This window comes from Pollicipes pollicipes, unplaced genomic scaffold (genome assembly GCF_011947565.3).
Source record: "Pollicipes pollicipes isolate AB1234 unplaced genomic scaffold, Ppol_2.1 Scaffold_4881;HRSCAF=5763_pilon_pilon_pilon, whole genome shotgun sequence".
Lineage (NCBI taxonomy): Eukaryota > Metazoa > Arthropoda > Thecostraca > Pollicipedomorpha > Pollicipedidae > Pollicipes > Pollicipes pollicipes.
The window spans coordinates 51,428,855-51,442,188 of NW_023596576.1; the positions used below are offsets into that span (position 1 = coordinate 51,428,855).

General features: G+C 47.9%; 1 protein-coding gene across 1 annotated transcript in view; it reads right to left on the reverse strand.

Annotated features, from left to right (window-relative positions):
- Positions 1-13: 13 nt before the first annotated feature.
- LOC119100577 (uncharacterized) overlaps positions 14-13,334 on the reverse strand; it is a 23,103-nt gene continuing 9,782 nt past the window's right edge. Inside the window, exons 5-7 of the mRNA XM_037223658.1 lie at positions 3,967-4,164; positions 1,964-2,180; positions 14-1,225 (exon numbers count right to left, since the gene is read on the reverse strand). Coding sequence (XP_037079553.1) covers positions 1,114-1,225; positions 1,964-2,180; positions 3,967-4,164 — 527 coding nt within the window. The 3' untranslated portion in view covers positions 14-1,113. The remainder of the gene's footprint in view (positions 1,226-1,963; positions 2,181-3,966; positions 4,165-13,334) is intronic.

Consider the following 13,334-nt stretch of genomic DNA (forward strand, 5'->3'; position numbering starts at 1 on the left):
CGGTGGTTGTATTAGGCGGTGGCTCCACCGGCGTCGCAGCTGATGGCTGCTTCATTGATTATACGTCGAGCCCACAATCTTGCGAAATGCACACAGCCACTCTCATCTCTGGATCTCCTCCTCAGTGTCCCAGTTACTGCTTGTAAAAATAAAAAGGTGTTTAATCTAATCCACCTTTTTCATACTGCGAACTGATTGGAAAGCCGATGACACCCACCTGCCGTTTCCAACTAAGAAAGATAGAACCTAGTGGAAAACTTCCGTCTGTTGTATCTCGCAAATGAAAATTCATTCTATGACGCTAAGTCACCAACTGACCCCATCATGCCAGCCGAAAATAAAAAACCTGAAAATCGAGCTCTTTCAACTATACTTGCTCGTGTGTGCAAGACTTTGCCCTGTAGCGACACTTCACCCAAACAGGCGTTTATTTTTCCATTATGAGCCAATGGCATGTAGTTTCACGTGCTTTGGGCACCGATTTATGGCATAGAGCTAGGTTAATGCAACACTGTCTGCACGCCGCGTGCGGTCCGCGGAATCGTTGTCGCCGGCTGCGCCGGTCGTGGATCGCCCTGCGGTGTTCCGCAAAGCCTTCGGTACTCAGAAGTCAAAGGCGCTAGGGACACGTTTTTAGGCTAGGCAACGCAAGCATGCCAAATCACCCATCTGCTGGTCCGGCGCCTGAGAGTTCAAAGACACGCGCATGATGTTGAATTGTTATTTAGTGATATGCCTGCCTTTAAATCGCGTGAATCATTGAAATCGAGACGGAGCACTATGGAAACTAGGTCATCACTGGTGAATTTACGCCTGCACGATAACTTGGACCTTATTGTCACATACCACGCATCCAAATTTGAACATGCTGAGCGTCACATCGCTTCGGACACCAGACAGCTGCCTTCACTGTCAGATGTTCACGCTTTATTGCTCTAGGGAAGTGCGTCCACGAGTTCCGCTTCGAAACCAGGACACGACCAGTGTTCATCGCTACCATTCCAGCCCGCAATGCCGGGCATCGGTGCCTCCCTGACGCGCTCCACAGGTCGGTCAGCCGGGCCGGTGCCTCCGGGCGTTTGAGGCCGGCTGGGGCGAGGTCACCGCACGAGGTCAGCCCTGCAGCCGGGCCTTGAGCGCTGCCAGGCGCGCCTCGCGCCGGTCCGTCTCGTCCTGCTTGCGCCGCGTGAACGTCGCCAGCACGCCCGGCGGAATGGCGTCCGAGCTGCGGCGACAGGGGGCGCTGTTAGAGAGACGTCCCACACGGCCGGGGGGGGGGGGGGGGGGGGCTGGGAATGGGGCACGGGCGCATGCCGTGCCTTGGTTATATGTAAAGAGCCCTCAGTAGGCACTGCATAGTAGAAGCGCTGCTGAAACAGGGAGTGCTGCTGAAAGACACGAAACGAAAGTGGCCAATGACACAAAGTAGAAGTAAAGCTCAGTATAGTATAACACATGTGTTAACTTGCATTCTTTTGTAAGTATCTTGTCCTCCTCACAAGTTGATTTCTCTCCTTTCTCAATTTTGTGCGGATTCCTACCACAGTTTTTGCCGGAGTGTTACAACTATGGAGAGAAAGCTATGCCATTATGGACACCTGCATTCTTTAGACCGTATTCTATGGCCACACACGTATGCTGCTGAAATAAAAGCTGGGCTCATAAGTTATACACAAAATCATGTTGGTCAAAACACAGTGGGCCCAATTCGATGAGAAACGTACAGCTGGAGAGAGGTCAGGTCAGGCTGGTAACCTTCGGCTCGGACTCCTAGTCATTTACACAGATCAACCCAAAAGCGTCCCAAACAGCGGCGGCAAAAGCGAGGGCAGGAGATGCAGCTCCGCTTCCTCCACCCATCCGTGAAAAAATGGCGTCGAAACTATGTCGTGTCATGGAAAGCAACAAGGCACAACACATATACAACCGATGCGGACGCCGTCCACTTCAGCGGCGGACTCACCATCCGGCCACCTCCTCCGGGTTCTCGTTGCACTCTTCCTTCTCTGGGTCGAACACGGCCGGTTCGGGGCAGCCCTGGAGACGCGGCTGGACGCTGCCGTCCGCCTTGTTGAAGCAGATGTAGAACTTGGTACAGTCGCTCGGGTGCGGCACCCTCGTGAATTCGCCCACCTGGTCAGCCGTGAAGTCCCGCTGCTCGCACTGGAAGCCCAGGTAACCTGCGGTCCCGTCAGCCCTGGTCAGGTCATACCGGGCGGGTCAGGGCATGTCAGGTCAGGTCAGGCGGGACAGGACGGGGCAGTGCAGGGCAGGTCAAGTGAGGTGAAATATGAGCTGCAGGTATACACGGGGGCAAAGACCTGCCTTTTTGTATTATATGTCGGTTTGATCGGTTGACCAGGACTTTTAGATTACGTTATGTTGGATGGCCGCAGACAAAAAAACATGGTAATTTAACTTAGCCTTACGCCTCAAGCTGAAGTGTGGCACTGTCTAGCTTTGCTGGCGCTGCATAATCAAACGTGTAGTCTTAACACATATGTATCATTAAATCAGAGTCAGATTCTCATCGTGGCGACATGCCTCACATTTGTTAATACAGAGAACCAGGTTATGCAATATGAGATCACATCTGCAATCATGACATCGATATATAAAAGGCTGGTTTTACACATGGCGCTCTACAAACAGCAAAACCCAACACTGATGAACCTCTACTTAATGTTAAGATACTAAATCTGATCCAATTACCAATGCCACTAAATACTGCAGATCGTGCATTCTGAAGTAATTGACGTAAACGTAGCACCTGCATGCGTACTAGCTAAAATACAAATAAATGAATAGCCTCTGCCATACGTTGGCGCTGCGGTGCAATACAACCGCCCTACGTTAGTAAGTGTACGTATAGAATGTGGGAATTATGACTGAAAGTTCTGCCCGTCCTGTGTATAGTTGCAGTGACAAAAGATTGACACAAGTACGGGCACAGAAGATTGCACAAAATCGTGCCATTTTGCGCATAAATCGATCCCTTAATAATAGGTGGTCGTCAGTATTGTATTAAAGATTCCATCAATAGAACACGCAATCCTCAAAGATCGATTTTTGTTACGCTCGGAGCATGCACTCATGAATTTGAGCTGGTCTCAAGGTGCTATCTTAGAAATTTGGGCTTAGGCTTCCCACTTACAATCACGACGTGCAACTCCATGCGGCTCGGGCTGTCATTGTTTATCGCTCCCTATATGCCGTTATGACTATTTGAATGTAAGGAAACGAATGAAATGACGACAGACAGGGTCGTATGTGTTTACCAATAATCAAATTAATGTTAGCCACGTCATCACTGTAGATCGTGGTGAATTCCCTTGGGTGTTCCAGACCAACCCATGCCTTACCTGGCGTTCTAACGTAATGTGTGCTGTACACAACCTACCAATAGTATCTTCCGTTGCAAGTGCTATACAAAGCCGACCACTAATTGCTACCTGCCAAGAGTCGTCTACCATAACGTCCTGCAGTTATTTGGCAGGTCTACTGCTACACCTGTGGAGCAGTTAATAAAGCGGAGCTTTCGCCACCCTTGGGCAGATGTCGCCACGACAGCTGCGGCGCCCGGTCGCATACAACGCAGCCTCTGCGGCGCGGCTAGAAGACGACAGCAGCGGCGGCGGCGGCAGCAGCGGCTGCAGAGGCAGCTACGACGGCGGCGGTGGCAACGGCAGCTGCAGCGACGGCAGGCAAGCCACGCCTTGCCCGACGACCTTACCCCCAGTGCACGGTGTGCCGACCAGGTCGGGGTAATCGCACATACGATTGGCCTCGTTCCACATCAGGTTGCCGGGGCAGGTCATCTCCCATGCCTCGCCCTTCACGCAAACCTTGTAGCGCTGACAGTTGGGTCCAGGCAGCGCGTACATGCCGAACTGGCGCGGACAGTCCGGTGTCGCCTTGGCCCGCTCTGTCCGGCACAGGAGACCGGCGGCCGGTTAGGGGGGTTACCTGACGCGTCGCACCCCTCCACCTCGTCGGCCCACTCGCAGCCCAGCGTCGTCGCATTGAACGCCAGGCCGTCGGGGCAGGCGGACGGGTAGGCGCGGCCGCTGATACACCTTATGAAAGTGCTGCAGTCGGACGGGTCGCTGCCCGTCTTGAATGTGACGTGCTGGCGAGGGCAGTCCTCGGTCGGCTGAGGGTCCTCTGCAGCGGTCAGAGGGCATCCAGGTCAGCAAGCTGCAGAACTTCTGCGCGGCGGTCAGAGAAAGGGACGGCAATACAGGGGGGGGGGGGGGGACGTGGAGCATGTAATGCGTCGCCCACAACTTTCAGAACGTGCAGGACTGTCCCCCACGTCAGCGGACCCCAACTTGCCGCTGGGCCCTTCCAGCCACTGGGGCCTCTCTGGCCATCAAGGAGTCCATGGCCCCACGTGACGTTTCCATCTGACCGCTTATAGGGCTTGCTGGCCGCTCAGAGCTAATGGTCACTAAGGGGCTCCTCTGATAGCTTAACTGGTTTTCTAACCACCTGGGCTCTCGTCTGGCTGCTGAGGACACGCTAAGCGCTCAGCGGCCGTTTGCTCGCCAGAATCATCTATCTGCATTATCACAACGCTCTGGACTTTGGATATCTTGTTGGCCGCACAGAGACCCTTCCTAACACTCGATAATCTGTCTGTTCTTTTACTGGTAGCTGTGAACGCCCAAACCACATCTGGACGTCCAGGGCTCACGTAAAACTTCATGGCTCTCTGTGTGATGAGTGCCTCTCTGACCGCTCGGGGCCCGTGTCGTCACTAAAGCTTTTGCCTGGCCCTTGAAGGTCTGCCGGCGGTTCTGCGGCCCGCTTGGGTGGTGAGAGGCCTGTAGCTGTATTTTTCCGCTCATCTACATCCTCGTTTTTGCAGCTCCTTAGAGCTCTTTTGGTTGTCCTTAAGTCCCTTCTACGCCACAATAGTCCGTATGGCTGCTTGTGGACTCCCTCGGTCGCTTGAAGACTCAGATGTCCCGCTAGATCCCCACAAGATCCCATCAAGATTCATCCCTGTTGAGGACCTTTCAAAGGCGAATTAGTATGCGGCTTTGGTAGGGTGAAACTTAGGAAGCGCATGTCAAGTTATTGTGCAAACGGTAGCAGACACTGGATTTAAGTGAAGATAAGAAACACGAGAATTACGCGCACTAGCTGCGTCAAACTAAGAAAAAGGCGACGTTGAGCTTTTGTGTCTAATAATCATTTTAGGTTATACAACAACACTAGGTCAAATTGGTCGAAACGCATGTCAGTTAGTCATTGTCTAGGCAAGCGACAAGTACTTGAGCTTGGTTAAGATTCCTCGTGCCTTCCACTCATCACATGTACAACAGACTTTCAACTACACTGGGCAACACGTTGCGTTTTAACAGAACGCGCTGACTTCTTCAGAAACATCGTGATTAAAAACCTCTCCCAAAATGAGTTCACCTAATACCAAGGCGTTCTAAATCAAAGGCGGCCTTTCATGCTGAATTAGGTCACCGGATCAGGGTTCTGGAACCTGGACGCCACCCCCTCGTTCTCAGCAAGCGATCCCAAGGCGCTCCTCGCCATTGTCAGATCGCTGATCCACATCCGGTTCTGCTCAGCCCTTTGTCATTACTGCAGCGCGATTCACCAGATTTGCGCGCTCGGCTTCATTCCCCTACTTAGTCCGGTAATGTATGGTAATAATGCAGCATGGCTTGCTGCGCTTTCGAGGTTGCCTAAATGCTCTCTCCCTACCCAGGCTCGGTTGGAGTGTCTGTTTATTTCATTGACCCATGAAAACGTGTGCTGTTATATGTGGTACTCCACCTACTACCTCGAAAATACGCCACCGACATAAACATATTTTGGGTTCGGAACTTTGCACAAAATTTTCGCAGCTGAGTGCATAACCTGGAAATAAGCTTTGAACACTTTGACCACAATGGACTGTAAAGGTTTGGGAGATTGAGTGGTAAACTGTGCAGCAGGGGGCTGATCTTGGTCGCAGCGCGGACAGCCTCATCCTCGTCCCCCACAACGAAAAAATACGTGCCGCCGTCCACGGTCCGAAGGCACACTGGTTAGGCAGGTGCAGACTTACCTGAGCCGGTCAGAGGTCAAAGGTCTGCCAGTCAGAGGCAGACAGGTCAGAAAAAAAGGATAACCCGCTCAGCAAAGAACCTGCCGCAAGCTCTCGGTGGTTCCTAGCCACTTAAAGGTGAGGGAAGAGCGTGCAGGATTGGATTCGCAAGCTCAGGTGACTTTGGCTGAGATTGGCACAGTCGCGGCTCCATGACTGCAATGGCCGTGCGTATGATAGCCAATGCGCCTGGAGGTTCCTACATGGACTGGCACTGAGAGAAAGCAAGCAGTGCCTTGCCCCACGCAACCACGACTCAGTGTAGCTGGCTCGAGGATGAATTGACAGTGAGCTCATCCGCCGCCATCACGCTGTGCTGGGACCGGGATTTTCGGCAGTGTATGTGCATTGCAAGGAAAACAGCAATCGTAGTGTTGTAGCGTTGAAACGGAATGCGCGCTTCTAGCGGACGCTAGTGTGGGGAACCAGGCCCCCTTACCGCTGTCTCCGCTTTTACCTGGCACGCTGTAGACAACTGCGTCCGACTCGCTTATTTTTTTAAACGAGCCGGATGCCTCGAATGATACTTCAAAATTATAAATATGAATTTGGACACACAGAAGTGCTATTTCATACCTTATTTCCTTAGTAATTTCCTGGACGGAAGTTTACCAGCATGACAGTTGGTCAAAAGTATGACAGTTGGTAAACGACGTTTACCAACTGTTGTGTTTACCAACAAAAAACGAGGCAGCGGGGGTTTTAAACGACATTGCACGATGATCTACGACCGGCACAGGCGCGGTGCCATGTATCATAACTATATTTTCAAAACATGTACAGAGATACACAGTAGCACTTAGAATTACACAGGGCACATCTGTTTAAGTGCTGTGTGGCCACCAAGCAGGTCTTGAATGAATGGTGTCATAAAGCCGAAAAGTGCGAGATTCTGAAAATTTGTACCTTTGACCTGGCATAATAGGGTCAATTATTGCCCAAACAATACGAAAATGGCACCAATTGCAAGATACCGTTAAGGCCAAGCCACTGATGTTTTCCATTTAGCACTAACTGTATTATTTTGAAAATGTAAGATGGGTCGCATCGACCCCCGTCCCTCCCATCAGTGTGTGTTATGAAAAGGGCGAATCAGAGCGATGGTTAAGTTTCTAAGCATGGTTATGCAGCAACGAAGCTGTTCCGAACTTTGCCTAACACTTAAAGACGCATTTTCTATTGTATAAACAGGAGCTGCTTGAAGTGCAAAAACCCTGGCATCATCACAATACAATTTCTGTAGATGAAGAGGCACGAATGCTGAGAGCTTCAAACTTTCACAACACCCGTAAATATTCAACCCAGCGAAAGAAAATGTCAGCATCACATGCGTTGCATTTTAAATCTCACGAACGGCAAGCATTACCAAAATGTATCGGAATCTATCCTGTGCTTAAAGCTGTTTGCACGAAATAAGACCGGATATATGCCGTGTTCAATCCGTTGTCAGCACCAATCACGGCACCAATTAGTATTCGCCCTACGTCACGTCACGTGACCACAAAGTCATGTGGTCTGTTACGTCACGCGCCGGCTGACGATCATGCCAATATTTTTTGTCAGCCTCTCAGCATGGGGAGAAGGCGCTACCAGATTAAAAAATCACTCTGAGGCGGGAATTTGATTTGGTTTGCCAGGGAACTGAAATGCCAAAATTAGACATGAAAAGGTAAGTGACAGTGATTGGTGCGGTGTGCGGCTGCGTTGCCCAGCAGATTAAAAGCGTATAAGTAAACATTTTAAGTGAGAGACGAATCTGAAATTAGTTGTAAATGGGAAGAGGCAACCAACATACGGATGGGATGGATGATGGTAATACCTGAACAAAAGCCACACTTCCAAAAATCACTCTGCATCTAGTATGTGATGGTCGGCGGTAAGCCAGAGTAAGTGTATGGAGTGAAGTAAAAGGCAAAAGAAGAAGGGAAAGTAAAGCTTAAAAACTTTCCTGTCAGCCAACACATCGAACGCCTCGTCAACTCGCGCGACGTCATGCATTCCAGCTGACAATCGTGCTGGCGACAGATCGAACGGGGCCATAGCTGCTTTGTAAAGTTTTTGGTACAGTTTTTTGATAGGCTAGAGCTTTTGATCACGCACGAATATCATTATCACACAGATTTCACACAGACGTCAAGGGAGCTACAATATTTGCGAAATCAGATCCAGTTGTAGCCCACGACAACGTAGGACTCGCGATTGCGTAGGACACGTCGAGTCAGCTAATTCTGGATGCGGTGAAGGCTAGCCGCAATATTACTGCAGATGGCGACGGCGCCTCTGTTTTGAACACTTAACAAAACGACACAGGGAAAGTAGCGCACCTTCCTGTTTGATGTCGGCTTTCGCAATTCCTGGCGTAATAGCAGACAGTGATGCGTTCGCAACGTCGTCCTCTGACTGGAAAACAATTACAAAAAGAAGGCAAATCGCGTTCCCGGGGTAGAAAGTGCGCAGTTTGGTCGGATGTTTTCATAGTGTCACGTGTAGCAAACCTCAGGTCGGATTCTGGTCAACAGACTAGCAGTCACTTTCGCACGTGGGAAAGCGGCTCAGTGTCACACGAAGCTGAGATGTTATCCTCTCGACGGGCTCAGCGTGCAAAACAACTGCATGCTTTTACGATATGACGACTAGGCTCAGCTGCTTGCCGTCACGGCGTCAACAGCTGTTGGAATTTGGCCGGGTGTATGCAAAGCTTAAGACTGTAAGCATCAATGCTGTGAAAAACATAAGGATAATGACGCCTGTGCTTTATGACGTGACGCCTCAATCAACACAGCGCTTTTCTCTTGAACAAGAAAAGCTTCCGTATATGTCACATACACCACGACGGGTGCACTGAAACTGATAGTCGCCGAAATGTGTGAACGCGATGATCGATAAGCAAACGCCTATGTGTTAACTATTACCAGCAAGAGGTCTCGTCATACAAATTGTGTACTCATTTATAGCAGCAACAGCCGCACCTTAATTCAGCCAATATTCGAGGACAGTTACTAATTGGTAAGTTACCCGGAATCCAGCCTGCTTCATTTTCGCTCCTAAAAATGGCCTCAGATTCGGATCCTCGACGGCTTTCTTAGACCAGCAGCATTTTTCGACTTCCTATGTGATCTTTTTATCTAACTAAGCCCTGCATAGCTCCTCGTCCTGTAATTCATCTTTGACCACAAGCGGACAAGTTATATAAGCCACCAGAACTGCCTAAAAAGGAAGGTTTCGCGATGTAAGGAAGTGTGCCGCCACTCAAAAGAAGCCATTTTCGTCCGGGCCGGGCCATGCGACATGGTGAGGCTATTCGGCCCGCGAACAACCATAATCTTACCAACTCAAAAAACTTAGGGTTTTAGCACGCGCTCGGTTGGGGGAGCTGACCCCACCAAAGGTTTTCCGGAATGGTTTCCGAACGGCGCGGTGTAGCCGCGCCAAATTTTTCATAGCTGTAGACAATTGAATACCGGATCGTTTGACATAAAAATTTAGATGCGTCTTGTAAGGTCGCCGACCTTTGGCAGGCCAGTCAAGCCATGGTTTCAGCGGAGGTAATTTCTAGAGAATCGTCCTGTTTGGTACAATGACGGAGTGTTTGACGAAGCCATACATCTCTGAGATGCTTTCCTAGGAACCACAAATATTGAATGAGCAAATTACGTTGTCCTAAGGTCATGTATAAAGGTCAGACCAAGGCCAAAACCAACCTGATGTATTACCCTAGGGTTTGCTGTATGGGATAGCTTGTGGTGTTCATTCCAAATTTATTGACAGCAGGAATCGCATTATACATCTTCCATTGACCTTTTAGAGGTCATAATAGGTCATTGACCTAAGATGACCCGGGTCAACATTTTGTTCTAGGAACACACTGCCTAGCACAATCTTTGTCGCTTATTCAAATGCAAAACTCAAAGCAGTCTTGTATGATTTTGGTCACCATGATATTCAAAAGGCTAAACAAGATCACTGATCTCGAATGGGCTTGAGACCTTTTGCTTATAAACAGTTGCCTAGCTTCTGGGGGCACTTTAGAGACCAGCCTAGAGTTTAGCCTTGCTTGACCTTGTTTGACCTGAAGGTTATGGCCTAGGAGGCTCAAACTTTGACCTAAGTGAGTTTACGTGCACACCCTGTAAATTTGGTGTCTCTAGCTTCCTTAGTTCCCGAGATCTGAGTGGGTCAAATTGACCCCCACCCGAGCGAAGAGTATCTAGCCGGCCACCCGGGCGCACCTTAAGGAACATCCTAAGACAAAAATTACGACAGAGAAGCTAGGCCTTACCTTGCGACACGTCCGTCGGTCGCAAAATTTTCACCACTTTAGCGTTCACGTTCAGCAGGCAAGAACGGTCAGACGTGTAGCGTAATCATGGAAGCCTAAGAAAATATGACCGCTTACGTTCTCTTGCATAACGATGTGCCTAGAGGCAAGCATGTTTAATCATGTGTTCCAGTTGAGGATGAGAAACAGAGAGTTTAGTTGCGTGCTGACCGTCTGCTGAGGTTGACTATTGCACTTAAATAAGTGCGGGGCGTGTCGTGGTTTTGGCCAAAGTATATCACCGACGCCCGGTGATTCCCTAAGTCCGCCGGCAATGTGGAAAGAGGAAGGGGCACAGCGCAGGAGAGTATCTCCAAGGAGGCACCCTGAAGCAGGTGGGGTATTCAACCCATTACGATAGAAAAGCAGACATTACCCTTCTAATGCCCAGCCTTCAGGAAACTGTGGTTGTTTTTAGGACTCATCTCCATCCGAGATTGCATGTTCGCCTATGCAGATGTTCATGTTTACAGGAGAAATGAAGCACGAACGCTCCTTATGATATTGGTGGGCGTGATCACGAAAATAACAATAACTTTTTCCTCATGATGCATCAAAGTAGGCCAAAACAAACAAACACCATAACACAGCAAAGACATCTAGACAAAACAAAATTGACCTGATTTGGGGCTCTTTTGTAATATATTACAAGGCTGATGGCAATAGTACTCAAGGAAACCATGTGCTCACATGTTATTCTAAAACACAGACCGTCTCTTATAGGTAATTTATAGGTCTTATGAGTTCTAAGACCTGTTCAGTCAGGGACCTTTCATATATTAGAAGGTACATTTAAAAGAGCGCTGTGGTGCTAAATAACAATTATATAAAAAGCACTTCATATTCTTTTGAGCTATGCTCATCCTCAAGAGCTATAATCCTCCTGACAGTAGGCAAAGTCTGACAGAAGGCAGCCTGGTAGATTTGACGGTGACCGAGGGTATGGTTACAGAGAGCTTGCAGGAACTCAAGGTTAATCAGGCGGCCGCACCTGATCAGATGCATGGTAGAGTGCTGAATGAACGTGCTAGTACTTTGGCATGTCGTCTTATACCAATATTTAATAGGTCATTGAGTTTTTTCAGAAGAGCCTGAGGACTGACGTGATGTCAATGTAGTACCGATATTTAAGAAGGGTGCCTAAAAGAGCGGCAGGAACTACAGGCCTCTCAGTCGTACCTCACGAGTATGTAAGATCTTAGAGAAATTCATTAAGGGCACACTCAATTACATTTATTATATATATATATATATATATATATATATATATATCATACATGTATATTACTACTATACATACAATATAATACTTAAGCATTTATCATTGTCTATAATATAATAATACATGCTCAAATACATTAAGTTACACTCAGAGATGCATTTGTTGATAAATAGTATCCATCACGGTATTCCTTTCTGGCAGGTCCTGCTTAACAGATATTTTAGAGTTCGTGGAGCATGTTACCAGTCAGGTAGATGAAGGCAACAGTTTGGATGTTGTTTATCTATATTTTAGTAAGGCATTTGGTAAGGTGCGACACCCGCGTTTTTTACATCAGTCAAAGTTGCATGGCATTGAAGAAACAATTCTTGGCTGGGTAGGGCTTGGCTGCAAGACAGAAAACAACGAGTGGTGTTGAATGGTCCTAAATCTCATTTAGAGCGTGGGGCTCCACAGAGGTCGGTGTTGGGTCCCTTGCCCTTTATTATTTTTGTGAATAATATTGAAATAGGATTAGAAAGTAAGGTGCTTAAATTTGCTGACAACATTTAATTGGTAAGGGTTTCGAAAAATGCAGACCAGGTGAAACTTGATTTAGAAAAACTAGTGAACTGGGCATTTCTGTGGCAGATGTCATTTAATTATAAGTGTGCGGTGATACATTTAGGTGGCTCTGGCAGTGAGGGAATTATATATGAAATGGAAGGCCGAGAGTTGGACCCGGTCGAGGAAGAAAAGGACTTAGGGGCTATAATTTCTAGAACTTTAAAGCCTGAAAGACAATGTGGGGCTGCTAAGAGCAAGGCACATGGGACGCTGCGACTTATTGACAGGAATATCCATTACAGGAGTAGGAATGTTGTCAAAAACTTGTGCATAGCTTATGTTAGACCGCACCTAGATTCCCCTGCTTCCAAAAATATAGTTAGGCTGGAGAGAGTACAGCGAAAAGCGACTAAGACGATAAATGTGATTGGCGACTTAGAATAGAGGGATAGGCTTAAGGCCTTGGATTTGTATTCACTGAAATATTGTAGATTTAGAGAAGATACGATGGAGGTTTTCAAGGTTATGAAAGGCATAGACGAGGTAGATATACAAGGAGCACTGGAAATTAGGCCAACACTTAGAGGAAACCAGTTTCGATTAACAAAGGTAGGAGTAGAACTATGAAGAGGCAGATGTCATTTAGTCAGGGCAGTGAATCATCGGAATGGAATGTCTAACGAAGTTGTAGGATGTCATTCCCCAGCAACATTTAAAAATCGTTTGGATGAGTTCTATAGGTCTGAGGATCTCATTTATAGCTAAGTTCAGTCAGGTTAGGTGTTAAGATTAGTTCAAGGATGGGTGAGAAACCTAGGATGGGCCAACCTCGATGGGCCCTTGTGGCTCTTTGTTGGCCTGATGTATTTATATCTCTATGTCTTTATGTCTTATCACTCTTTAATCGGGCATCACGCTTGAAGATGTGTATGGCTCGAAATATTTAGTACCGCTATTTTAATTGTTAATGACGTCTACAACGTCGTTTAACCAGCAACTCCTGGCATTTGAAAGGTCCTTAGCTCTTCTTAAGTTATTTGAACTCATAATACCGAAAAGGCAGGAGCTGAAGATCTTTTTTCTTATTTTAAGATAGCTAACCAACAGAAGAGACTATATTACTGCCATGAAAACGGACT